Genomic DNA, 25,097 nt, shown 5'->3' on the forward strand with positions numbered 1-25,097 from the left:
CTTGGCAGCCAAGCTCAGCAGGCTGCTGGCGGGGAAGGGGGTGCTCGCTGGCGGTAGCCCCAAAAAGCCCCCGCCCTCGGGGCAGCATCTAAGGGCACTGGTGGGTTATTGCTGCTTTGGCGGGTTAAGGCATCGCTGACAGAAGCATCGACCCCGCCGGCCTGGGGGGCACTGGCCGGCAGACACGGTCCCGGCCCCCCCAGCTCTGGGTTTTCTCCAGTCCCCCCCTGCGAGGGGGCTGCCCAGCTGCCAGACCTGCCCGTGGGGTGCTGGCACTGGTTACCCACAGTCAGGGGCACCCCAGGGGATCTGGGGGGGGCCTCCACATCTGGCGGGGGGGGCAAGCGGAGGCCAAAGTGAGGGCTGGCAGGTGGCTGCATCTTGGGGCTGCCGTTGGCCCCGGGGATGATGTCGTGGGGTCGAAGAAAGGGTGGGGCGATGAGCCAGGTCCCCAGGAGAGTAGATGTGGCCTCCGGGGTCTTCGTCCTCGGGGGGACCCCGGGGAAGCCGCTGACAGTGCTGGGCGGGGGGACACCAGTGCTGGGGACCACGGCCGGGTGCCCCCCCGCTGAGAACAGCGGGCTCAGGCCAGGACCTGCGGGGAACCACGGGGACACGGGGGTCAAGCGGGCACCAGCAGAGCCTGGGCACCCCTAGCCCTAAATTGGGATGGATTGGGAAGGTGTTGGGGGGGGGGGGACAGGAAAGATCGGGAGGGGGGGGGGGCAGGATGTGACAGAGAAGACAGAGGAGCCCTGGGAAAGATGGGGAAACCAGGAGGGTGCTGAGGGGACTGGGACGGGTGGTGAGAAGCCAGGAGGTACAAGGGAGACCTGGAGGGTTTGGGACCGGACAGGCACAACCGGGAGATGTTTGGGGTGACAGGGACAAGCGGGACAACGGGAACTGGGGGGAGGACGGGCCAGGGGACCCCAGTACCTGTGCCTGGGTGGCAGGGGCCCAGGGCGCCCTCCACGCTGCGGTACAGCGTGGCCATGGCCGCTGTTTTCCGGCGGTGATTGCAGAGTTTGGTCATGTCCCGCTGGCCCTGGGCCCCCCGCCCAGCCACGGCCGCCCCGGGGTCGAAGTTAAACACCTGGAGGGACAGGGCAAGCTGAGGGTGGCAACCGGCCACCCCACAGGGACTCCCAAAGCCGTCTGGCGACTGGCCCACCCCCCGCACCTTGTGCATGTTGAGGGGACACTCGAGGCCACACTTGCAGGTCCCATCGGCCAGGAGGTAGGCGCAGGTCTGCTCCAGCGAGGTCAGCGCGGTGCCACTGGGGCTGGGGGGGCACAGGGGGTGAGTGGGGGCCAGGGAGGGGGGCAGGGGGGGTCGGGGCGTGCTCCAGTGAGGTCAGTGCGGTGCTGCTGGGGCTGGGGGGGGCACAGGGGGTGAGTGGGGGCCAGGGAGGGGGGCAGGAGGGGTCGGGGGCTGCTCCAGTGAGGTCAGTGCGGTGCTGCTGGGGCTGGGGGGGCACAGGGAGGGGGTTGGGGGCCAGGGAGGGGGTTGCGGGGGGTCGGGGCGTGCTCCAGTGAGGTCAGTGCAGTGCTGCTGGGGCTGGGGGGGGCACAGGGGATGAGCGGGGGCCAGGGAGGGGGTTGGCGGGGGGTCGGGGCGTGCTCCTACCTGATGTAGCACACGGAGCCCTCCTCCACCTTGCGCTCCCAGCCCATGGGCACGGGCCCGGCCGACGGGCACACGGGGTGGTCTGTGCTGGCGCGGTCATCGCCGCTGCTCATTGTGCCCCCTCGACGCTCGAACGCCTGCGGTGGGCACTGCCGGGGGGGTCACACCGCGAGCCGGGGCGGGGGGGTCAAGCAGATGGGGCAACAGGACTTGGCAGGAGCCCCCGCCCCAGGGCACCGGGGAAGGGCTGGGAGGGCACCCAGGGGTGTTCAGAGCCATAAAGCAGCAGCGGGAGGCCTCGGGGGGGGGTCACAGAGGCCACAGAGCAGGAGCGTGGGGGAGTGGGTGCGCAGGGAAGTGGAGCAGGACTGGGGGCAGCAGCTGTCCCCCCCCCCCCCTTTATCAGCCTCCCCCCGACCTACTAATCCTGGCATCTGGGGCAGGAGGGGAGAACAGTGACCTACAAAACGCCGTCGAGGAACGGCAGCTAAAAGGCAAACAGCTGCTGCTGGCCCTAATCCCCGGCGGGGGGGGGCTGGGGGCACCAGCACGGGGGTGCAGGATGGGGGGGGCCCCTCTCACCTGCTTATCCCTGCGGACATCTCGGTGTGAAGCCCGTGGCCGACGGGCTGCGGCGTCTGCGGTCGGTGCCCCGGCGCTGCCCGGTGGGTCTCTGCGGGCAGAGAGACTCAGAGCAGGCTCTGGGGAGGGGGCAGCACCCACACAGGGCTCTAGAGATGGGGGGGGGACACACAGCACCCACACAGGGCTCTAGAGATGGGGGGGGGGACACACAGCACCCACACAGGGCTCTAGAGATGGGGGGGGACACACAGCACCCACACAGGGCTCTAGAGATGGGGGGGGACACACAGCACCCATACAGGGCTCTAGAGATGGGGGGGGGGACACACAGCACCCACACAGGGCTCTAGAGATGGGGGGGGACACACAGCACCCACACAGGGCTCTAGAGATGGGGGGGGACACACAGCACCCACACAGGGCTCTAGAGATGGGGGGGCACACACAGCACCCATACAGGGCTCTAGAGATGGTGGGGGGGGACACACAGCACCCACACAGGGCTCTAGAGATGGGGGGGGACACACAGCACCTATACAGGGCCCTACAGATGGGGGGGGGCGGGGACACACAGCACCCACACAGGGCCCTAAAGACAGGGGGGACACACAGCACCCATGCAGGGCGCTACAGACGGGGGGGGGGGCAGCACCCACGAAGGGCCCAACGGGGGGGGCAGCACCCAAACATCGAGACACCCCTCCGGAAAAGGGACCCCGGGGTCCTGCCCCCCGCCCCGGTACCCCCAGGCTGTGCCCTTCTCCTTGCAGGGACACACGGGAGACCCTCTCCAGCTCCGCCCCCCCCCCGCCTCCCCCCCCCCAACGGGAGCATTTCAGGGAGGGGATGGGGGCAGCAGGGTCACCGCACCCCCAAAAACTTTGGGGGGGGGGGGTCAGGGGGCCAAGCCCCCTCCACGCTGCCAGCAGGATGGGGGTCACATTCCCCCAGAGCAGGTGCTGGGGGGGGGAGCACGGAAGGGGGGGGCGGGGGACGAGCCCTCGCAGCAGCCATGGGAGGTGGGGGGGGGGGCAGGTCCCCCCGTGACATCTCCCCCCCCCGGGTGGGCGGGCACCGCCGGAGCGGCCCATGGCGGGGGGGGGCGGGCAGGGGGCTGGACACCCCCCACGGGGGCGGGGAGGGGACCGGAAGCCCCGGCCCGCGCCCCCCCCCACCCACCTGCGTTCATGGCGCCGGCACCGGGTCCCGGGTCCCCGCTCGGTGCCCGGAAGCGGGGGGAGGGGGGGCAGCGCGCACTGCGCCTGCGCGGATCCGCTCCCGGCGTGCCTTGCGGGGGGGGGGGGGGGGGGGGGGCACGGGGCAGCACCGGGGCTCTGGACCGGGGGGGCTCCGAGCGGGGCCGGAGGCCCCACCGGGTCCTCCGGACCCCCCACCCCGAGGCTGTAGGAGGCCGGTGCCGCCCGCCCCGCCCCTCCCACCACCGCCGCCGCCGCCGCGGGCCCTTTAAGGCGGGGGCGGGGCCGGTTTCCCGCCGTTGCATCATCCGCCCGCGTGACTCAGCCCCGGGCGCGCGGCCCGCGGGGGCCGCTCCCGCTCGGGGGGGCGGTGGCGCTCGCCCCGCCCTCCCCCCTTCCCCATTGGCTCCCGCGGCCCCGCCCGTCACGGCGCGGTGAGCACCCATTGGCTGCGGCCGGCGCGCGCGTTGCGTCACGCCGGGACCCTTAAAAAGGGGCTGGGGCGGGCGCGCGCGCGGCCGGAGCGGAGCAACGCGGGACGATGCGGACGAGGATGAGCGGGGGGGGGCAGCGCTCGGAGCGGAGCCGCGGGGAACCGGGACCGCCCAGGAAGGTGCGGGGGGACGGGGCGGAGGAGCCGGTCCCGAGTGCGGGCGGGGGCGCAGACGGAGACATCCCGTCCTGCCCTTTGTGGGGGGGAAACGGAGCTCCCGGGGAGGCCGCAGGCCGCCCCCGCGGGACAATGGCCCTCGGGGCACACTCACACCCCACCCCACCCCCCCCCCCGCCGAGCTGGCGGGACCCCCGGGAGTGGGGTGGGTGCTGCGAGCCCCTGGGGATCCCCCCACCCGCCGCGCGGTGGTGGTTGGGGGCGGGGGGGAAGGAGCAAAACCTGACCCTGTGTCCCCCCTCCCCAGGCATCCAGGAGAAAGTGCGTCCTCGTCGGCCACCACACCTGAGAGCAGGTAAGGGGGGAGGGCGGCACCCTGGGACTCCCGGACCGAAGCCCCCCGTGGGGAGCAACGCCCCAGGGCTGGGGATAGACTCGGATAGATCGGGTCGGTGGCCAAAGGGACCGGGCTTCAACAGGCCAAGTGCCAAGTCCTGCCCTTGGGCCACAACAACCCCCTGCGTGGCTACAGGCTCGGGGAGGAGTGGCTGGAGCTGCCAGTCAGAGAGGGACCTGGGGGGGATTGATAATGAGCCAGCATGTGCCCAGGTGGCCAAGAAAGCCAACGGCATCCTGGCTTGTACCAGCACCAGTGTGGCCAGCAGAAGCAGGGAGGTGACAGTCCCCCTGTGCTCTGCACTGGTGAGGCCACACCTGGAGGGTTGTGTCCAGGTTTGGGCACCTCAATCCCAGACAGATCTCGAGGGGCTGGAGCAAGGGCAGAGGAGGGCAACGAGCTGGGGAAGGGGCTGGAGAATAAATCCTGTGAGGAGCGATGGAAGGAGCTGGGGCTGTTCAGTGTGAGGAGGAGAAGGGGAGGGGAGACCTCATCACTCTCTGCAGCTCCCTGAAAGGACGTTGTGGAGAGGTTGGGGCTGGTCTCTGCTCCCAGGGAATTAGTGACAGAACGAGAGGGAACGGCTTTGAACTGCAACAGGGGAGGGTCAGGCTGGACAGGAGGGAAAAATGTTTCCCCGCCAGAGTGGTCAGAGAGTGGAACAGGCTGCCCAGGGAGGGGGTGGAGTCCCCACCCCTGGGGGGGTTTAAGGGCCGTTTGGATGAGCTGTGGGGGGATGTGGGGTAGGGGAGAACTTTGTAGAGTCGGGCTGAGGGTTGGACTCGCTGATCCTGAGGGTTCATGAATGATTCTGTGATTCCCAAGGATCCGGGTCTGACTTAACCCCCCCGCCCCCTTCCCAGCCCTGCCCTGGCCTGGAGGTGACGATGGCAGCCGAGGGGCTGCCTGTGGGGGGACCCGGCTGGGAGCTGGAGGCCTGGTACCAGGACCTGGAGGAGGTGCTGGCAGCAGCAGAGCCCAGTGGGCCCTCCCCTCCCTGGGGGACAGAGCAGGTGAGCAGCGGGGCAGACCCCCGGAGAGGGGCACAGGGTGGGGGACACCCGTCACCCGGGGCTGGTTCCTGTTCTCTCCCCGCAGGCAGAGCTGGTTCCGCTGTGGGGCACAGAGGGGGCTGGCGGGGGCCCCGAGCTGGACACGGCCCTGGCCGCGGAGCTGCTGGAGCTGCTGGGGCCAGAGAGCCCAACCAGCACGGAGCCGGCGGGACCGGCCAGCGCGGCCTCCAGGAGCCCCCCGACCCAGCGGGGCGCCGAGGAGGAGGATGAGGATTCAGCTGCGGGGCGCGGGGTGAAGAGGAAGAGGTGCAGCGGCTCGGTGGCCAGCCGGGAGCTGGCCAAGCGCCGGGAACAGGCCAACGAGCAGCGGGTGCTGGAGCTGACGGCCCACAACGAGCAGCTGCGGGAGCAGATCCGGCGGCTCAGCGCCGAGGTGGAGCACACCCGGGCAGCCCTCATCGACCGCATCGTCAACCTCCGCCGGGCTGAGGCGCCGGCCCTGCCCCGGGGGGGCAGCCAGGAACTGGAGGGGCACGGCCCCCCCGGCACAGACTGATGCTGGGGGGCGGGCACCGCTTCCGCACGCGACTGTACAGTTTTTGCGTTTTATTACACTTATAACCACCAGGATGGTCTCTGGGGCCGCTCCCCACCACGGAGGAGCCGCAGGCTACTTCTTCCGCTTGCCCTTGGGCACAGGGACTTCAGGGCTTTTACCCTCTGCCAGCGCCAGCTGCTTCTTCAGCTCCAGCAGCTTGGCCACCTCTGCGTCGATCTGGGCCTTCTCCGCCTTGTTGGCCTTCAGCTGCCGAACGTGGTTGCCCTGGGGAGGGAGCAGGGGGGTGATAAGGGCTTGCGGGGGGCGGGGAGGTGATAAGGGGAAGACAGGGCCAGCCCCCCTACCCCTGGCCACTCACCTGCTTGGCCACCTCCTCTGTCAGCTCCTGGATCAGCTGGGGGTCCCCTGGAGCCACGACAGTGGCTGGTTCTGAGGCCGGGGGGGTCTGTTTGGCCTGTGGAAGGACAGAAATTGGAGCTCTGAAAGTGCAGAGCTCTGCACCCACCCCCCACATGCTGGGGGGAGCTGCTGCAGCACCCCCCAGGCAGCACCAGGGGGTCCCTCAGGGCTCTACAGCCCGAGATCTTCAGGCTGGAAGTGGAGAGATGGCAGAGAGCAGAGGTGGGGAGGCCAGGACACGAGCTGGGGTGGGGGGGCTACTGCAGCCCCCACTCACCTGCCCTCCCTTGAAGCGCTTGCGCAGAGCTTCAACCTGGTCGTTCTCCAGCTTCTGGAAGAGGGGGCTCACCTGGAGCCAGGAAGAAGAGGGGTCACCCATGCAGGGGGTCAGCATCCCCCATCCTACCCCCCCCCCCCCCCACTGCCCGGGGAGGGGGCAGAGCCTGCCCTTCCCACCCCCCCCACCTACGGTGCCCACGCGGTGCCCAGGGGACAGGGTGCAGGTGAAATCGTGGCTCAGGACAAAACACTCCGGGGGGATGCGGAGCTGCTCCTGGATGGCCGAGCTGACGCTGGGCATGTAGGGCTGCAGCATGACGGCCAGCGCGGAAGCCATGTTCACCGCCACGCCGGTCACCGTGCCCGCACGCTGCCTGGGGGGGCAGGAAGCCATCAGTGCCAGGTCCCAGCCCCGCCCCCCCAGCCCCCCCATCTCTCCCTACCTGTCATTTTCATCCCCCTTGATCCACTTCCAGGGCTCATTCACCTGGATGTACTGGTTGCCATGGCGAGAGATGCTAAGGATACACCTGAGAGCATCGCGGATGCTGGTGGGGGGATAGAGGGGGGGTGAGCGTCAGGTCTCTGCCCTCCCACCCTCCCAGTTCAGCCCAGTTCCAGCGACCCACCGGACTTTCTCCAGTAGCTGGTGGTACTGGCGCAGCTCCAGGGTGACCCGAGCCAAGAGCCGCTTGTCATCCGGCATCAGGACCATGTTGGGGACGGTGCCACCAAAGAACTTGCACACAAACATGCCAGCTCTGGGGACAAAGACAGCGCAGGGATGAGCACAGCTTGGGGACAGAGATGGCCCCCGCCACCCACCCGGGTGTCCCAGAACCTGTTGATGAAGTTGCCCAGGTTGTTCAGCAGCTCCGAGTTGTTCTTGAGCATGAGGTCGCTCCAGGAGAAGGCGCTGTCCTGCCCTTCGGGCCGCAGGTACAGCAGGTAGAAGCGCCAGATGTCCGCGGGGATGCCCGTGTCCTTGGCCATGTCCCCAAACACTCCCACACCCCGGCTCTTGGAAAACTTCCCATCCTCGTAGTTCAGGTACTCTGGGGAGGGCAGGAGAGACCCCACCGTGGGCCCCAGTCCCCTCCCAGGCAGGGAACAGCCCCACAACATGGGGAGATGCTCAAAGGGGCTCCCAAGTCCAGGAGGGCAGATGCAGTTTCATGCCCACGCGGGACAGACTGGACCATTCCCAGTGCCGAGGGAAAGCGGTGAAGTGCGGAGACCCCCCCCTGCCCCAATCCCTGATGGCCCCCCCAGTACCTGTAGCAATGAGGTGGTTCACCAGGGTGTAGTTGTCGTCAGCACCCAAGAGTGAGCAGGGAAATATGACGCTGTGGAAGGGGACGTTGTCCTTGGCCATGAAGTTGTAGAGCTCAACCTGACAGTGGGGAGAGGCAGGAGGGGGGGAGGACATCAGTGGACCCCAGCAGCCAGCTCTGTCCCTACCCCCACCCTGCAGCAGCACCAGGCTCCTACCTGCTGTGGGTTCTTCCACCACCTCTCCCACTGCTCTGTGTAGTTGGCCGTAATGGACAAGTAGCCAATGGGAGCATCAAACCACACGTAAAAAACCTGAGGGGAGAGTGATACGTGAGCAGGGGACACCCAGGGACAGATCCCAGAATCATCCCAGTTGGAAGAGCCCTTGAAGCTCCTCCAGCCCCACCATGAACCTCCCCCTGACCGTTCCCAACTCCACCAGATCCCTCAGCGCTGGCTCAACCCGACTCTTCAACCCCTCCAGGGATGGGGACTCCCCCCCCTGCCCTGGGCAGCCCATTCCAACGCCCAACAACCCCTTCTGCAAAGAAATACTTCCTAAGAGCCAGTCTGACCCTGCCCTGGCGCAGCTTGAGGCCATTCCCTCTTGGCCTGCCGCTGGCTCCTTGGCTCAAGAGACTCCTCCCCCCTCTCTGCACCCTCCTTTCAGGGAGTTGCAGAGGGCCAGGAGGTCTCCCCTCAGCCTCCTCTTCTCCACACTAAACCCCCCCAGTTCCCTCAGCCGCTCCCCATCAGACCTGTGCTCCAGACCCTGCACCAGCTCCGTTGCCCTTCTCTGGACACGCTCGACTCATTCAAGGGCCTTTTTGGGGTGAGGGGCCCAAAACTGAACCCACTCATCGAGGGGCGGCCTCACCAGTGCCCAGCACAGGGGTCAGATCCCTCCCCTGTCCCTGCTGGCCACGCTGGTGCTGGTACAAGCCAGGATGCCACTGGCCTTCTTGGCCACCTGGGCACACTGCTGGCTCATTACCAATCCCCCCCAGGTCCCTCTCTGACCGGCAGCTCTCCAGCCACTCCTCCCCAGGCCTGGAGCGCTGCTGGGGGTTGTTGTGGCTCAAGGGCAGCACCCGGCATTTGCCCTTAGTGAAACTCCCCCAGCTGGGCTCAGCCCATCGCTCCAGCCTGCCCAGGTCTCTCTGCAGACCCTCCCCACCCTCGAGCAGACCAACACCCCCACCCAACTGGGTGTCACCTGCAAACTGACTGAGGGGGCACTCGATCCCCTCGTCCAGAGCATCAATGAAGATGTTAAACAGGAGCAGCCCCAAAACCCAGCCCTGGGGGACACCACTCGTGACCGGCCGCCAACTGGATTTAACTCCCTTCCCCACAACTCTTTGGGCCCGGCCATCAGCCAGTTTTTGACCCAGCAAAGCGTGTGTCCATCCCAGCTGCGAGCAGACAGTTTCGCCAGGAGAATGCTGCAGTAAGACAACCACATTAATATCAACATTCCAAAGATATCTGAAATTCCTGAATTTCTCAAACACAATTGTAAATAGCCCCAGGGCCGATGACAACGTCCCCCCTGTGCTCTGCACTGGTGAGGCCACACCTGGAGGGTTGTGTCCAGGTTTGGGCACCTCAATCCCAGAGAGATCTCGAGGGGCTGGAGCGAGGGCAGAGGAGGGCAACGAGCTGGGGAAGGGGCTGGAGAATAAATCCTGTGAGGAGCGATGGAAGGAGCTGGGGCTGTTCAGTGTGAGGAGGAGAAGGGGAGGGGAGACCTCATCACTCTCTGCAGCTCCCTGAAAGGACGTTGTGGAGAGGTTGGGGCTGGTCTCTGCTCCCAGGGGATTAGTGACAGAACGAGAGGGAACGGCTTTGAACTGCAACAGGGGAGGGTCAGGCTGGACAGGAGGGAAAAATGTTTCCCCGCCAGAGTGGTCAGAGAGTGGAACAGGCTGCCCAGGGAGGGGGTGGAGTCCCCACCCCTGGGGGTGTTTAAGGGCCGTTTGGATGAGCTGTGGAGGGATGTGGGGTAGGGGAGAACTTTGTGGAGTCGGGCTGAGGGTTGGACTCGATGATCCCAAGAGTCTTTTCCAACCTGAACGATTCTGGGATTCTGTGAACCGAGGAGCCAGGTGAGACCCACCTTGTCGCGGAAGCCGTCGAGGGGCACAGGCGTGCCCCACTTCAGGTCGCGGGTGATGCAGCGGGGTTTGAGCCCATCCCGGATCCAGGAGCGAGTGATGTAGCGAGCGTTGGCCGTCCAGTCCCCCGTGGCCCAGGACTGCTCCAGCCAAGGCTCCAGCTGCTCCTCCAGCTGCGGGGGAACACAACAGGGTGGTGAGAGGTACCCGAGGGTGCCCCAGCCCCTCCCCACTCCCCTGGGGATGAAGCTCACCTTGGGTAGGTCCAGGAAGAGGTGCTGGGTTGGTTTCACCACAGGGACCCCCCTGCAGAGTTTGCACTGCGGATTCTGGCAGGAGAAAAAACAGGTTGGAGGGAGCCCAGGGCGAGGCTGGGGGCAGGGGTGGGTGGTTTGGGTGCTCCCCAGAGGGATCCAGTCCCACCTTCAGCTCCACGGCATTGATGAGTTTGCCACATTTATCACACTGGTCCCCCCGAGCCTCCTCATAGCTGCAGAAGGGGCAGGTGCCCTCCACGAAGCGGTCGGCCAGGAACCGCTGACAGTCCTCACACCGCAGCTGCTCCACAGTGTCTTGCAGCAGGAAACCACGGGCCAGCAAACGCTGGAAGATGTCCTGGGCAATCCTGGGACAGGAGAGGAAGAGGAGAGGGGGCAGCCCCCATCAGCCAGGGAACCCTGGGGAGCCATAGAGCATCCCCAGCCAGGCATGTTGGGGTTCCCCCCCCCCAACATTCCCCAGCACCAGCCCCCCTCCACGCGAGCCCCCGGTTGATGCAGCCGCTCACGTTGTCTGGTAGGGCGTGGTGGTGCGGCCGAAGTAGTCGAAGGAGATGTTGAACCAGCGGTAAATGTCAGCGTGGATGGCGTTGTACTTGTCGCAGATCTCTTGGGGCGTCAGCCCCTCTTCCACCGCCTTGGTCTCGGTGGCCGTGCCGTACTCATCCGTGCCACACACGTACAGCGTGTTCCAGTTCCGCAGGCGGCAGTACCTGCAGGCAGGGCCCGTGACACCCATGGAGGTGTTGGGGTGGGGGCAGCACAGCCCCCCCACGACGTTCCCACAGCCCCAATAAGTTTTTTTGCATCCAAGTCTCACCTGGCAAAGGTGTCGGCGCTGAGGACGCAGCCGATGATGTTGCCAAGGTGGGGGACGTTGTTGACGTAGGGCAGAGCGCTGGTGATCAGGACGTTCCTCATGCCCTCCACGGGCAGCCTGGCACGGACAGGAACAGTCACAAAGAGCAAAAGGAGGCCGCCCCAACCCAGAACAATGTGGCACCAGCCCCTGCCAGGCCCCTCGGAGGTCCGGGACAGCCAGCCCTCGCCGCATCTTGGGACTCACACAGGTTTCTGAGGCTGCCAGGGCTTGGGCAGGGCCGCGGCACCGCGGGCCCAGGCTTCCGCAGCAGCTGCGATTTCCTCCTCCGTCAGGGCACGCTCAGAACCTTCTTCCTCCTGTGGGGAAGGCTGGTGGCAGTGAGGGGCTGCGTGCCTGTCGCCACCAGCCCCGCGGGGACCCGTCCCCAGGCCAGGGTTTGAGTAGGGGGCGGGGACAGGGCTGCACCTCGGGTTCGTTACTGGTGGCTCTTTCCATGGCCAGGCAGGGTGGAGGCTGCTTCTGCAGGTAGGACTTGAACTCCAGCAGCGCCTTGGGAACCAGAACGGAGTCGACAGCTTTCCTGCAGGCCTCAGAGATCGTCATGCTCTGGAACCAGCTCCTCAGTGCCTGCAGCTCGCCTTGGGGAGCAAAAGAGAGCAGCAGGATTCTCACAGCCATAGGAATCCCAGAATCATCCCGGTTGGAAAAGCCCTTGAAGCTCCTCCAGCCCCACCATGAACCTCCCCCTGACCGTTCCCAACTCCACCAGATCCCTCAGCGCTGGCTCAACCCGACTCTTCAACCCCTCCAGGGATGGGGACTCCCCCCCTGCCCTGGGCAGCCCATTCCAACGCCCAACAGCCCCTTCTGCAAAGAAATCCTTCCTAAGAGCCAGTCTGACCCTGCCCTGGCGCAGCTTGAGGCCATTCCCTCTTGGCCTGCCGCTGGCTCCTTGGCTCAAGAGACTCCTCCCCCCTCTCTGCACCCTCCTTTCAGGGAGTTGCAGAGGGCCAGGAGGTCTCCCCTCAGCCTCCCCTTCTCCACACTAAACCCCCCCAGTTCCCTCAGCCGCTCCCCATCAGACCTGTGCTCCAGACCCTGCACCAGCTCCGTTGCCCTTCTCTGGACACGCTCGACTCATTCAAGGGCCTTTTTGGGGTGAGGGGCCCAAAACTGAACCCACTCATCGAGGGGCGGCCTCACCAGTGCCCAGCACAGGGGTCAGATCCCTTCCCTGTCCCTGCTGGCCACGCTAGTGCTGATACAAGCCAGGACACCATTGGCCTTCTTGGCCACCTGGAAGACACGCAACGCTCCCCCTTGGCACCCCTGTTTCGCTCTTACTCGGCAGGCTGGTCTCGTCCTGCAGGATAGGGAACAAGGTGCCCCACACAACCACATCGGCCACCGACTCGGCATCCTGGGCCAGAGAAGCAGCGTCAGGCCTTGAGGCAGCCCCAGCCCAGGCTCGGGGCGGGCAGCAGAGAGCTCAGCCCTCCAGGGAGAAGATTCCCCTGCCCCAGGGATTGGGGGGGTGTCCCCGCAACCCACAGTCCCACTCACCCCAGCGAGGTAGGCAGTGCCTCTCCTGGATAAATTCTGCTCTATGTGGGTCAGCAGCTTCCCCAAGGCCCCCACCGCCTCCAGCCCCTTCTTGCCGTGCACCAGCTGTGCATACAGGGCGGCCGAGGCGGCCGGCTGGGAGCAGACAGAGTGGGAGGGGGGTCAGATAGGCCGGGGATGGTGTGTGATGGGGGGGGGGGGGGTGGGTGGAACAACCACCACTGTAACCCCGGGGCACCCACCTGCAGCTCAGTGGCCTCCCACTCCAGCCACTGGTTCGTCAGGTCGGTGGGTTCCTCGCCGCGGGCCAGGAAGAAGAACCTGGGGAGGAGGAGGAGGCTGTAAGGGGGCGTAATGGAGCTGGAGGCTCCGGGGGGCGGTGTGGGGGCAGCTGGAGGCCCCGGGGGGCGGTGTGGGGGGCAGCTGGAGGCTCCGGGGCCGCCCCCCCGGTACTCACTGGCAGATGGCGTTGGGGGAGAAGAGGACGGTGCCGCTGTCCAGCTCCAGGGCGGGCACCCACGGGGCGCTCAGCGCGGCGAGGGGCCGATCCGCAGAGGCCGTCAGGCCCGACGGGCCCCGCCGAAGGGGGGAGCTCGCCGGGGCCGGTGCCAGCGGGTCCCTACCGGAGCGGGGAGCAGCAGCGGCGGCAGCCGCCACCGTCTCCACGGAGGGGCCGCCCCAGACGAGCCGCACCGGGGCGGCGGCTGCCCCGGCAGCCGCCAGCACCTTCAGCGCCGCGGGGCCGCCCGCCGCCACTCGCAGCCGCATCGCCCCACAATGCCCCGCGCCGCCCCACAATGCCCCGCGCGGCCGCCGGCTCCGGCCCTGCTCTCGCGAGAGCGGCGGTCGCCATGGCGACAGCTGGGGCGCCGCGGCCAGTGGGCGGGGCCTGCGCCGCCTGCGTCACCCGCGGCGGAACGGCGCCGTGACGTCACGGGACGGCGCTCTGACGTCACGGCGCGGGGCCGCCCGGCAGCACGTCACGGAGCCGCTCGCGCCCCCGCGGGGTCACGTCGCGGTGTCGTGTGTGTGACACCCCCCCCCCCATCCCAGGGCACGGACCGGGGGCGCCCCCCCCCCCCCCCCCAACGCGAGCGCGGGCCCCGCTGCCCCTCCCGCCCCCCCCGGCCCCAGCGCCCCCCCCCGGGACCCCGAGCGCCGCTCCCGCTCTCCCACCGGGACGCTCCCCCCCCCTCCCCCCGGGACCCACACACACACACACACACACACCCCTCCACACCCCCCCCCCGCCGCTCCCCGTCCCCCCCGGAGCGGGGCGAGCACCCGGGCGCCCCGTCTCGTCCTGTCACATGGCCCGGGGACGTGTCCCCGCTGCCGCCGCTACGGGCGGGCCCCACCCGCCACCCCGGCAGGACCAGGTGGGTGGGGGACACCGGGGAGGGTCCCGCGGGGGGGGGTCGCTGCTCTGCACCGGGGGGGGCTGTGCAGCCACAGCACCCCAAGCCCCCCTCGGCCTGTTCCCCGCACGCCCCCTCCGCCCCGGTGCTCCAGGCACCGGCGGGGCAGAAAGCGGAGGGTAACGGGGGCAACACAACCGGGCTGGGGTCCCCCCCCCCCGGGGCAAAGCTGATCTGCCCCCCCCGGGCAGTGCAGTCACCCCAACTGCCCCACCTCACCCCCCCTCCCTGAGTGCTCCCGGCAGCACAGGGGGGGCAGAGCCCAACGGTGCTTGGGGACGAGCGGGACCCCGGCTCTGAGCCCCGCACCCATGGGTGCTCGGCTGGGTACGGGCAGGGCGCTGGGGACCCTGGCCTGCGCCCCATGGCAGCCCCCCCCCTCCTCTGTCCTGGCAGCGGGTCCTGCCCGCGGCCCCACACCGGGGAGGGTGAGTCCAGCTGGGGGGGGTTGGGGGCTGTAGGGCCATGGAGCTGGGGGGGGGCTGCAGGAGCCTTGGAAGGGGGGGGGCTGGGGACCTGGGAAACGGACTGGGGGAGCCTCAGGCCGGGGACCAAGGGACTGGGAGCCACTGGGCTGTCGGGCCGTGGGGTGGGGAGGCTGCGGGACAAGGGGACCAGAGGCCATGGGGCTGAGGCCCCCCAGCACCACCCCCCAGCCCCACGCCACGGGGCGCGAGGAAGCCGCAGCCTCGCTGCTTCCTGCTGCAGCAGCTGCCGGGTTTCCTGCAGGTCCCCGAGCCCCGGCCGCCCCAGCACCCCCAGTCCCCCCAGTCTCCCCATCCCCCATCCCCTGGGGACAGGCATTGGCTCCCCCGGCCCCAGGAACTCTGGTTCCTGTGGACAGGATCGACGTGGGGCATCGCTGTGGTGGGGGGATCCATGGCTGTGGGGCACAGCCTGGCCATGGGGCATTGCCGTGGGGCACATTCTGCCTGTGGGGCACAGCCTGGCCCTGGGGCATTGCCATGGGGCACATTCTGCCTGTGGGGCTCAGCCTGGCCCTGGGGCATTGCCATGGGGCACATTCTGCCTGTGGGGCACAGCCTGGCCATGGGGCATTGCCGTGGGGCACATTCTGCCTGTGGGGCACAGCCTGGCCATGGGGCATTGCCGTGGGGCACATTCTGCCTGTGGGGCTCAGCCTGGCCCTGGGGCATTGCCGTGGCCGTGGGGCACATTCTGCCTGTGGGGCACAGCCTGGCCATGGGGCATTGCCGTGGGGCACATTCTGCCTGTGGGGCTCAGCCTGGCCATGGGGCATTGCCGTGGCCACAGAACCCAGCCTGGCCACGGGGCAGCGTCCCTCCTGCCCCCCATGGCACCGCTCAGCCCCATTCCACCGCAGCCCGGGGCCACGCCGGCCGTGGGGCCCGTCTGCCCTGACCCCCATCTGCCCTGACCCCCATCCTGCGCCCCACAGGAGCTGAGGGCCCGGCTGTAGCGCAGGATGCTGGCGGGGCGGTGGCGGCTGGAGGGGCGGCGGTGGCAGCGCGCCGAGCCGGCCGTGGTGCTCCGCGCCCTCTACGACTACGCGTACCGGGCCGAGGACGGGCGGCACGTGGCCATGGCTGCTGGCGAGCGGTTCCTGCTGCTCCACAAAGCCAACGAGGACTGGTGGCAGGTGAGACGGGCCAGCGAGCCCCGCTGGGCTCGGCCCTTCTTCGTCCCTGCTACCTACGTGGCCGAGGTGGAGCCTGGTGACACCGGGAGATGGAGCCCGCTGGCCCCCAGCCAGCCTGCGGGCACGGGTGAGCCGGGAGGGGGGCACGGGGTGGCGGGACGCTGGGAGAAAGGACACTGAGGTGGGGGGCAAAGGGGTGGGGGGCGGGCGATGAGGGAGTTTTAGGGCTGCGGGACACAGCAGTGGGTGTCCCGCGCTGTGGGTCTGGGGGCACAAGGGTGGGGGGAGGGGGGGGCCGCGGGGGCGCTAAGGGCAGAGGGTAAGGGGGGGGGATTGGGGGGACAGGGCTGGGAGCCACGATGGGGACCGAAGGGCTGGGGGAGACACCAGGGACTTGGGGCTGGGGGTACCAGGGGTGGGGGGACCCTGGGGAAAACACAGCTGGGGCCCAGGGGTGGGGGGTCTCTGCCCCCCTTCTACATCCCAGAGCATCATTTTGGGGTGGGGGTCCCCCCCTCTCTTCCCCCAGGCCTGCCACCGCAGTACTGCTCACTGGAAGACCTGTGTGGCCCAGACCCCCCCGAGGGGGCCCTGCCCGCCCCCCCCCCGGCCCTGCCACGGTGCCAGTCGCAGCAGGAGCTGCTGGCCCGGGGCCCGGGGGTGAGTGGGGGCCAGGTGGCCCCCAGAGGACACCCCAAGCCCTGTTCCCCTCTGCGCCCCCCCCAGCCTTTGCACCCCCCTGCACCTCCAACCTGCGTCCCTGCACCCCCACATCCCCAACCTCACCCCCCTGCACCCCCCAACCTCACCCCCAACCTCACCCCCCTCCATCACCCCCCTGCACCCCCCAACCTCACCCCCCTGCACCCCCAACCTGCACCCCCCAACCTCACCCCCAACCTCACCCCCCTCCATCACCCCCCTGCACCCCCCAACCTCACCCCCCTGCACCCCCAACCTGCACCCCCCAACCTCAGCCCCAGCCTCACCCCCCTCCATCACCCCCCTGCACCCCCCAACCTCACCCCCCTCCATCACCCCCCTGCACCCCCCAAACTCACCCCCCTCCATCACCCACCTGCACCCTCTGCACCTGCCAACCTCACCTCCCTGCACCCCCCAACCTCACCCCCCTCCATCACCCCCCTGCACCCCCCAACCTCACCCCCAAACTCACCCCCCTGTACCACCCACCTGCACCCTCTGCACCCACCAACCTCACCCCCCAACCTCACCCCCCTGCACCCCCCAACCTGCACCCCCCAACCTCAGCCCCAACCTCACCCCCCTCCATCACCCCCCTGCACCCCCCAACCTCACCCCCCTGCACCCCCAACCTGCACCCCCCAACCTCAGCCCCAACCTCACCCCCCTCCATCACCCCCCTGCACCCCCCAACCTCACCCCCCTGCACCACCCACCTGCAACCCCCAACCTCACCCCCCTGCTCCACTCCCTGCACCCCCCCACCCCCCCGCACCCCAGCACCCTCCAACCCCGCCCTCGCTGCCGCCGCTTCCTCGTCGCCGTGGGGCAGCGGAGGAAGTGCCGGGGGGGGGGGACACACACCGGGGGGGGCAGTGCCGCCCGCAGCGGGGTCCGGGGGGGGGGGACCGAGGGGGACCGGTGCTGCGCGGCCACGGGCGGCAGGTGGGAGCGGGACGCCGGGCCGGGGCCGGGGAGGGGGGGGCCGGGGGGGCCGGAGAGAAGGTGGGGAGGGGGGGGCCGGGGTGGCAAACGGCTCCGGGGAGACGATTGCAAAATCCTGATCCGGGCTGGGCAGAGCAAGGGGGGGCTGGGGGGGGGGACAGAGCAAGGGGACACGGCTGGGGGGGACAGAGCAAGGGGGCACGGCTGGGGGGCAGAGTAAGGGGGCACAGCGGGGGGGTTGGGGGGCAGGGATGGAAGGCGCAGTGTGGGGCGGGGGGGGGGGGGCCGTGGCCACTGTCCGTGTGCCCCAGCCCCGTTCCGGATCTGTCCCCCCAGGAGCCCCCCCGGGGAGCTGCCATGATCTACTGCAACCTGGAGGAGCTGCAGCGGGCAGGGGGCCAGGCAGAGCCCCCCGTGCCGGCTGGGCCCCCCCTCCAGGTTTTGGGGACCTGGGAGCGTCACCTGGACCCCAACACCGGGCGCTGCTTCTTCTACAACCCCCAGACCGGGATGACCTCCTGGAAACCCCCCCGGCGGCACCGGGAGGCGGGGGGCAGGGGGAGCAGTGCTGGGGTCTGCACACCCCCATCTCTCCTTGCCCCCCCCGTCCCCCCACTTCCCCACCACCCTCCATCCCGCTGGCCCCCGCACTCCCCGTGCCCCGCCCCCAGTGCCCACACATCGTGCCCCCCAATATCCTCCTCGTGCCCCCAGGGGCCCCCGTGACTCCTCAATTCTCCCCAATTATCCCCCAATATCTTCCCCCCCCCGTAGCCCCTCTGACTCTCCCAGTGCCCCTCCAAGTCGTCCCCCCCCCCCCCAGCCCCCTCCTTGTCCCTGGCACAACTCTGCTGCGCTACTGACAATTAATGCCAGCACTAATTACGGGGTGGGGGCCACTCCTGGGGGTCCTGAGACTGATCCATGTCCCCCCATCTCCCCTACAGGTCCTGCCCCACCCCGCCGAGCCCCCCAGGACCACGAGACGCTGGAGCTCGGGTGATGCTGGGGACCCCGGTGACACTGTGAGCTGGGGGACGAGGGCTGGGGAGGGGGAGGGCTGGAGGGGAGGGAGGATGGGGGTGCACAAGGTGGGGGTCAGGACGTGGATGGATAATGGGGGGCACTGGGAAGGGTGCGGGGGGGGCACCATGGCTGTGCCCCCCCCACACACTGTCCCCGCCACTGCAGGTGAGCCATGGCCAGACTCCTGCCCACCACAGCCTGGAGGAGCGGGGGGCCACCCCCCAGCCCCCCCAACCCGCCCTGACCCCGACCAGGCCCCTGTCCTGCACCCCCGCCCTGCCCACCGTGAGTTACCCCCGGGCCGAGGGGTGCTGGGGGGGGGTCCAAGGGGTGCTGGGGGGGGGGCAGGGGCGGCACTGACCCTGTCCTGGCAGGAGGTGCAGAAGGCCGGCAGCTCAACAGGACCAAGATCGCGGAGGGGGGCAGGAAGCTCAGGTGGGTCCTGGGGGTGGAGGGGGGCTGCAGGGGGCTGTGCCAGGTTGGGGTCCCCAGGGGGGGTCCTGGTGCAGGAGGGGGCTGTGCCAGGTTGGGGTCCTGGGGGTAGGGGGGGGTGCAGGGGGCTGTGCCAGGTTGGGGTCCCCAGGGGGGGTCCTGGTGCAGGAGGGGGCTGTGCCAGGTTGGGGTCCTGGGGGTAGGGGGGGGTGCAGGGGGCTGTGCCAGGTTGGGGTCCCCAGGGGGGGTCCTGGTGCAGGAGGGGGCTGTGCCAGGTTGGGGTCCTGGGGGTAGGGGGGGGTGCAGGGGCTGTGCCAGGTTGGGGTCCTGGGGGTAGGGGGGGGTGCAGGGGCTGTGCCAGGTTGGGGTTTGGGGGGGGGGAGTGTCCTGGTGCAGGAGGGTCCTGGTGCAGGTTGGGGTTCCTGGGGGGGTGGTTCTGGTGCAGGGGGCTGTGCCAGGTTGGGGTCCTCGGGTGGGGGCTGTGCTTGGGGGTGTCCACAGTGAAGCAGTGGGGTCTCTGTCAGTCTCGGGGTCCATGCCAGATTTGAGGGGGGGGGTCCCCACTTCAGCAGAGTGTTTTTGCCAAGCTGAGGGGGCCATGCCAGCCTGGGGGGGGGGGGGGGGGTATGCCAGGGAGGGGGTGCCAACTGGGGGCAGGCATTCCAGCCTGGGGAGGGGGGGCTGTGCCAGCCTGGGGGCTCCAGCAGCTGGGGGGACTCCAGCCAAGCAACGTCCCTGGCCAAAAAGGCGCTTTTGGACGTGCCAGGCTGGGGGGGGGGGAAGGGGGGTGTCTGGGGTGCTGCCAGTGCCCAGATGGTGCCCGGGGCCTGTGTGAGGCTTTGCTGGGGTGGGGGGGCCCAATCCTGCCCCCAGCCCTGGCTGGGGAGGGGTTGGGGGTGCCCCTCACCTGCTGCCCCCAGGAAGAACTGGGGAGTCTCCTGGGTGGTGCTGGCCGGGAACAGCCTCATCTTCTACAAGGAGCCCAAGGGGGTGGCACCCACCGCCTGGGTGAGTGGGGGGGCACGGGGGTGGGCTGGGACGGTGGGGGAGGGCCAGAGCATCGGGAGGAAAGGGGGGGACACTGGAGGGAGAGGGCTGTGGAGGAATGCGGGGTGCTCTGGAGACACAAAGGCGGAGAGGGCACCCGTGACACCCGGTGCCCCCCCCCCAGTGCCCTGCCACCAGCCGCCCCGAGAGCAGCGTGGACTTGCGGGGGGCTGCCCTGGATTGGGCCCGTGACCTCTCCAGCAAGAAAAACGTCATCCACGTGAGTGGGGGGGACCCCAGGCCGGGGGTGTGGGGATGCCTGAAGCATCCAGCCCACGGAGAAGGGGACCCCACAGCCCAGCATGTACAAGAACCCCCAAAATGGGACAAAAAGGGGTGTCGCTCATTTACTCCCCTGGAGCGTAGGGGGGTGTGGTGTAGGGACCCCCCTTGGGTTAGGGGCACGCCTGGGGGCATTGCAGGGGGGAGTGGGAGAGTCCTGCAGTGCCTGGGTCCCCCTGGCCCCTGTCGGGGTCCCTGCCGGCCCCCCCATCCTGCTGCCCCCCCGCCAGCTCCGCACTGTGACGGGCAACGAGTTCCTGCTGCAGTCGGACCACGAGGCCACCATCCAGGAGTGGGCCCGGGCCATCTGCGGGGTCATCCGCTGGCTGGTGAGTGCCTGCGGGGGGCGGGGGTTTGCCCCAGGGCTGCCCCCAGCCCCCTTGGCATCCTCTACTGTCCCTGTCCGCCCCCCCCCGCCTCCCCCCAGGACCTGGAGAACCCCGTGGACGCGCCTGTGGGGTGGCTGCGCCAGGGGGATGTTGGGGACCTGGTGGAGCTCAGCAGGGACGAGGACGAGGCGCTGTGGGTCACCGAGGGGGCTGGGGCTCCAGGTAGGGTTGGGGGGCCAAGGGGGGGGGGAGCAGGGCTCAGGGCTGGGTGACCATGACAGCACCCCCGGACCTGCTGTGTCCCCAGGGGCCACCCATGTCCCCGACACCTCGGAGAAGAAGCGGGTGAAGAGCAAGCTGAGGCGCTTCATCGTCAAGCGGCCCCCGCTCCAGAGCCTGCAGGAGAAGGGGCTCATTCGAGGTGGGGCTCCCCAGCGCTGGGACCCCCCCCCCGAGTCCCACCACCACGCAATCGGGACCCCCACAAACCCTCCCACGTCCTCCCTCTGCCCCCAAAGTGGGAGAGGAAGAGGGTCCCCCAGTGCTCCATTCAGCCCAGTGGGTCCCAGTAACCGCCCCCTCCCCCCAGTGTTTCTGCCCCCCACTCCCTGTGAACCCACCGGTCCCAGTGTCCCTCCCAAGTCCCAGCATTCCCTCCTGGTCCCGGTGTCTTCCTGTCCCCCCCCAGTCCCAGAATCCCCCCCCAAGTCCCTGAATCCCCACCCCCACCCCGTGCACCCACCGGTCCCAGCGTTTCCCTCCAGCCCAGCCCTTCCCCGTCCTGGTGTCCCTCCGTGCCCTCACCACCACCCTCCCCGTCCCCCTGCCCTGTCCCCATTTGCCCCCCGCCAAGTCCCAGTGCTCCCCATCCCAGTTTGCCCCCCCCATCCCAGTTTGCCCCCGCGCTGCCTCTCCCAGACCAGGTGTTCGGGTGCCGCCTGGACGCCCTGTGCCAGCGGGAGAGCTCCCCAGTGCCCCGCTTCGTGCGGCTCTGTGTGGAGGCCATCGAGGAGAGAGGTAGGGTCCTCCCGGCCGGCGTCCCCCCCGCCCCCTGCCAGCACAGACATCCCCCACCACGTCTCGCCCCCTTCGTTGAGCCAGCAGTGTGCCCAGGTGGCCAAGAAAGCCAACGGCATCCTGGCTTGTACCAGCACCAGTGTGGCCAGCAGAAGCAGGGAGGTGACAGTCCCCCTGTGCTCTGCACTGGTGAGGCCACACCTGGAGGGTTGTGTCCAGTTTTGGGCACCTCAATCCCAGAGAGATCTCGAGGGGCTGGAGCGAGGGCAGAGGAGGGCAACGAGCTGGGGAAGGGGCTGGAGAATAAATCCTGTGAGGAGCGATGGAAGGAGCTGGGGCTGTTCAGTGTGAGGAGGAGAAGGGGAGGGGAGACCTCATCACTCTCTGCAGCTCCCTGAAAGGACGTTGTGGAGAGGTTGGGGCTGGTCTCTGCTCCCAGGGAATTAGTGACAGAACGAGAGGGAACGGCTTTGAACTGCAACAGGGGAGGGTCAGGCTGGACAGGAGGGAAAAATGTTTCCCCGCCAGAGTGGTCAGAGAGTGGAACAGGCTGCCCAGGGAGGGGGTGGAGTCCCCACCCCTGGGGGGGTTTAAGGGCCGTTTGGATGAGCTGTGGGGGGATGTGGGGTAGGGGAGAACTTTGTAGAGTCGGGCTGAGGGTTGGACTCGCTGATCCCGAGGGGCTTTTCCAACCTGAACGATTCTGTGACTCAGGGATTTGTTGTCCCCAGGCCTTGACGTTGACGGGATCTACCGGGTCAACGGGAACTTGTCCGTGATCCAGAAGCTGCGTTTTGCCGTGGACCGGGGTGAGGGGACCGAGGGGGCGCAGGATGGGGGAACTGTGTGGGGGCACGTGCCCAGGGAGGGGGGAAGGCGGCTGCTCCCCCCCTGACTCCTCCTCCGTCCCCACAGAGCGAGCCGTGACCTCGGACGGGCGCTACGTCTTCCCCGAGCAGCCATGCCAAGGTCAGCCGGGGTGGCTGGGGCAGGGGGGGACCCTGGAGGTGCTGGGGCTTGGGGGGGGGGGGGCCCGGCACAGGCTGAGCTCCCCCGCTGCTCCCAGAGGAGCGGCTCAGCCTGGCAGAGCCCGAGTGGAGCGACGTCCATGTGGTGACCGGTGCCCTCAAGCTCTTCTTCCGCGAGCTGCCCGAGCCCCTGGTGCCCTACGGGCTCTTCGACCCCTTCATCGACGCCGTCAGTAAGTGTCCCGCCGCGGTGCTCCCCGTGGGGGGTGCTGGGGGGGTGGGGGGGGCACCGTGTCTGACCGCTGTGGCCCCCCCCAGAGCTGCCGGACCCCCAGGAGCGGGTGGAGCGGGTGGCTGAGCTGGTGCAGAGCCTCCCCCCTGCCAACTACGCCACCCTGCGCTACCTCCTGGCTCACCTCTGCCGGTAAGGGGGGGCTGGGGGGGGTGGGTTAGAGCTGCCCCACGGGTGGGTGGATGTGGGGGGCTACGGGGTACCTGGGGGGGGGGGGGCTATTGGGTGTCCCTGGTACACCTGGGGAGGTGCGGGGGGGAGGATTAGGACCTGCTCTGGCACACGGACCTGTGGGGTGATGGAGGGAGGACCGGGGCTGGGGGGGGGGGGGGGGGGGGTGTGCACGGGGCCACCCCCCACCCCTCTGCGCATCCCCAGGGTGATGGAGCGGGAGGATGTCAACCGCATGACGCGCCAGAACATCGGCATCGTGTTCGGGCCGACGCTGCTGCGGCCGGAGCGGGAGCCGGGCAGCCTGGCCGCGGGCATGGCCCAGCAGAACCAGGCCGTGGAGCTGCTGCTGGCTCACTTCGACCGCATCTTCCCTGCGCCCCCCTGAGCCTCGCCCCCCCCACGCCCCCACCCCAAGTCAGGCGTGTGCCCCTTCCTACCCCCCCCCCAGTCCTCCCTGCCCCACGATCCTTCCACGCTGCAGTAAACAGGCACCTTCTCTGCGACCGCCGGCACCTCCTGCGCTGACCGGGGCTGGGGGGGGGGCTGCGGCACCCAGAGCCACCCACCTCCCACCGCCTCCCACCCCATCACCCAGGCGCCTGGCAGCCCCCAAGTGCCCACCCCCTGCCCCCTGCCCAGCCCCGGACACCCCCCCGAGGTCATTACAGCGCTAATTGATTTCCACCGTTCATTAAATACCCATCTGTCGCCATCAGATCCCCCCAGGAGAGGCCCCCGGCTCCGCTGGCACAGCCAGTGCCGGGGTCTGCCCACACCAGGGCTGGGGGGGTCTCACCGGGGGGTGCCCCAGGGTGGCTGCACCCCACTGCAGCACCACCGGGACTCCTGCCGGGGGACACAGCGGTCAGCGGACACAGGAGCTGTCACCGGGGCCCATCACCGTCACCCTCCCCTGGCCCTCCCAGTGGCCCCCAGCCCCTCCCAGGGCCTCGGCGCCCCCCCTGTGCCCCCCCAGTTCCCCGGTTGCCATGACAGCGTGCCCCCAGGACCCCATGCCCCCACCCGATGCTCCTGCATTCTCCCAGCTCCCCAGTGCCCGCCCAGCCCTGCTCACCAGTTGCACCAGTCTCTCCCAGTTCCCAGCAGCAGCGTCCACTGGATCTGCTGGTGGCCCAGGACAGGCAGGAGGGGGAGGGCAGGCAGGGTCCCAGGAGCTCCAGGCAAGAAGAGGCGCAGAAGGGGGGGTCCAGGACACTTGGGGGGCTCAGCTGGACCCCGGGGGGCTCCCGGGTCACACCAGCCCTGCCTGGGGCAGGGACCGATCCGGAGGCTCGCTGGGGGGCTGAGAGGGACCCACTGATGCCCGAGGGCAGCCCACTGAGGGGGGGGGCACCTCTGGCTCTGAGCTGTGGCGGGTCCCTGTGAGCACCCCCAGGCACCCCAGTCCTGGGCTGGGGGGGGGGGGGGTCCCAGGCGCTGCGCTGGTGGGGGCTGGAGGAGCGTTTCTGGCAGCCAGCACAGCAGGACGCTGCGTCCCGGGGGGGGCACGGGGCAGTCAGAGGCGCTGGGCGGGGGCCGGGGGTGTCCCGGGGCAGGGGGGGGTGTTTTAGGGAAGTGGGTGCCTCATGCGCTGAGGCTCAGAGCGCTGGGGGGGGGTCCGGGGGTGCAGGGCGGGGTAATGCCCCCCCCGCCCCCCCCGCGCTGGGGATGTGCAGCCGGTGCCGGGGCTCGAGGGTTTTCCCCACCCCGGGCTCAGGGGCAGCATCGCCCCGTCCTCCCCCCGCCGCTCCCCTCCTGCCATGGCACAGCGGCTCAGGGCCCCCCCGCGCCCCCCCCCCCCGCCGCTCCCCCAGCCCAGCACCCCCGGCAGCGCTGCCTGGGCGGGGGGCTCCCAGGCGCCCCCCCCTCCCCTCAACTGCTCGACCTCGGGTGCTGAGAGCAGGACTCTGCCCGGGGCAGCTCGGGGTGCGGGGGGGGGGCCCAACTCAACAGGCCAAAAAGAACCTCATGTTGGTCCCTGTATCGTTTGATAAATCACAATCGCAAAGTTCAACGCTTGCCCGATGCACTGGACCCGTGACAGCCCCGATCTTCACCCCCACATCTGATGGTCACAGCGTCGTGTCCCAACTCCCCGCGGTGGTTCTCGCGTCTGA

The 25,097-nt window shown here is 69.1% G+C and overlaps 4 protein-coding genes across 6 annotated transcripts; 2 read left to right on the plus strand and 2 right to left on the minus strand.

The window, feature by feature from the left end:
- Nucleotides 1–14: 14 nt before the first annotated feature.
- LOC141915807 (uncharacterized) lies at nt 15–3,857 on the minus strand. Its single transcript, XM_074807682.1, has 7 exons — nt 3,793–3,857; nt 3,395–3,502; nt 2,213–2,303; nt 1,631–1,779; nt 1,184–1,286; nt 940–1,096; nt 15–595 (listed from the first exon to the last, which is right to left on the minus strand). The coding sequence occupies exons 1-7, from the start codon at nt 3,855–3,857 to the stop codon at nt 15–17; spliced, it is 1,254 nt and encodes a 417-aa protein (XP_074663783.1).
- A 23-nt stretch (nt 3,858–3,880) lies between these two features.
- On the plus strand, nt 3,881–6,058 carry DDIT3 (DNA damage inducible transcript 3). 2 transcript variants are annotated; one of them, XM_074807470.1, is made up of 4 exons: nt 3,881–4,024; nt 4,329–4,376; nt 5,244–5,431; nt 5,517–6,058. In XM_074807470.1, the coding sequence occupies exons 3-4, from the start codon at nt 5,306–5,308 to the stop codon at nt 5,985–5,987; spliced, it is 597 nt and encodes a 198-aa protein (XP_074663571.1). In that variant the 5' UTR covers nt 3,881–4,024; nt 4,329–4,376; nt 5,244–5,305; the 3' UTR covers nt 5,988–6,058. The 2 variants fall into 2 exon arrangements, with proteins under 2 accessions (XP_074663571.1, XP_074663570.1); XM_074807469.1 differs by having other exon boundaries at nt 3,882–4,024; nt 5,282–5,431.
- On the minus strand, nt 6,023–13,493 carry MARS1 (methionyl-tRNA synthetase 1). 2 transcript variants are annotated; one of them, XM_074807465.1, is made up of 20 exons: nt 13,182–13,493; nt 12,967–13,045; nt 12,725–12,859; nt 12,506–12,581; nt 11,627–11,799; nt 11,405–11,517; nt 11,159–11,275; nt 10,848–11,051; nt 10,484–10,685; nt 10,315–10,389; nt 10,063–10,233; nt 8,160–8,255; nt 7,944–8,061; nt 7,510–7,723; nt 7,298–7,429; nt 7,112–7,216; nt 6,859–7,042; nt 6,667–6,738; nt 6,349–6,444; nt 6,023–6,254 (listed from the first exon to the last, which is right to left on the minus strand). In XM_074807465.1, exons 1-20 carry the CDS (start codon nt 13,490–13,492, stop codon nt 6,102–6,104), a joined length of 2,826 nt encoding a protein of 941 aa, XP_074663566.1. In that variant the 5' UTR covers nt 13,493; the 3' UTR covers nt 6,023–6,101. The 2 variants fall into 2 exon arrangements, with proteins under 2 accessions (XP_074663566.1, XP_074663565.1); XM_074807464.1 differs by having other exon boundaries at nt 11,405–11,529.
- Nucleotides 13,494–14,016: 523 nt separating this feature from the next.
- ARHGAP9 (Rho GTPase activating protein 9) lies at nt 14,017–23,483 on the plus strand. Its single transcript, XM_074807500.1, is given in 19 exon segments — nt 14,017–14,103; nt 15,563–15,890; nt 16,293–16,423; nt 17,750–17,986; nt 18,361–18,438; nt 18,605–18,724; nt 18,814–18,829; nt 18,832–18,874; nt 19,792–19,879; nt 20,043–20,138; nt 20,431–20,529; nt 20,628–20,751; nt 20,837–20,950; nt 21,448–21,546; nt 22,278–22,355; nt 22,462–22,515; nt 22,613–22,747; nt 22,833–22,938; nt 23,185–23,483. Coding segments are annotated over 18 exon segments (2,100 nt in total). The 5' UTR covers nt 14,017–14,103; nt 15,563–15,589; the 3' UTR covers nt 23,366–23,483.
- Nucleotides 23,484–25,097: the final 1,614 nt, after the last annotated feature.

Source organism: Strix aluco, chromosome 27, assembly GCF_031877795.1.
Source record: "Strix aluco isolate bStrAlu1 chromosome 27, bStrAlu1.hap1, whole genome shotgun sequence".
Classification (NCBI taxonomy): Eukaryota; Metazoa; Chordata; class Aves; order Strigiformes; family Strigidae; genus Strix; species Strix aluco.

Bases quoted from the DNA above. Each gene is read 5' to 3' on its own strand.
- LOC141915807 (XM_074807682.1), bottom strand. From the start codon at position 3,857: ATGGGTGCTCACCGCGCCGTGACGGGCGGGGCCGCGGGAGCCAATGGG. The intron at 3,503-3,792 runs GCGAGCGCCACC...CCCCCCCGCAAG, and splicing joins GGGGAAGGGGGGAGGGCGGG to GCACGCCGGGAGCGGATCCG. The intron at 1,287-1,630 runs GTAGGAGCACGC...GTGCCCCCCCAG, and splicing joins GGCTCCGTGTGCTACATCAG to CCCCAGTGGCACCGCGCTGA.
- DDIT3 (XM_074807470.1), top strand. From the start codon at position 5,306: ATGGCAGCCGAGGGGCTGCCTGTGGGGGGACCCGGCTGGGAGCTGGAG. The intron at 5,432-5,516 runs GTGAGCAGCGGG...CTCTCCCCGCAG, and splicing joins CTCCCTGGGGGACAGAGCAG to GCAGAGCTGGTTCCGCTGTG.
- MARS1 (XM_074807464.1), bottom strand. From the start codon at position 13,492: ATGCGGCTGCGAGTGGCGGCGGGCGGCCCCGCGGCGCTGAAGGTGCTG. The intron at 10,234-10,314 runs GTGAGCTTCATC...GTTCCCCCGCAG, and splicing joins TCTTCCTGGACCTACCCAAG to CTGGAGGAGCAGCTGGAGCC. The intron at 6,445-6,666 runs GTGAGTGGGGGC...GTCCTTCCACAG, and splicing joins AGCGCTTCAAGGGAGGGCAG to GCCAAACAGACCCCCCCGGC.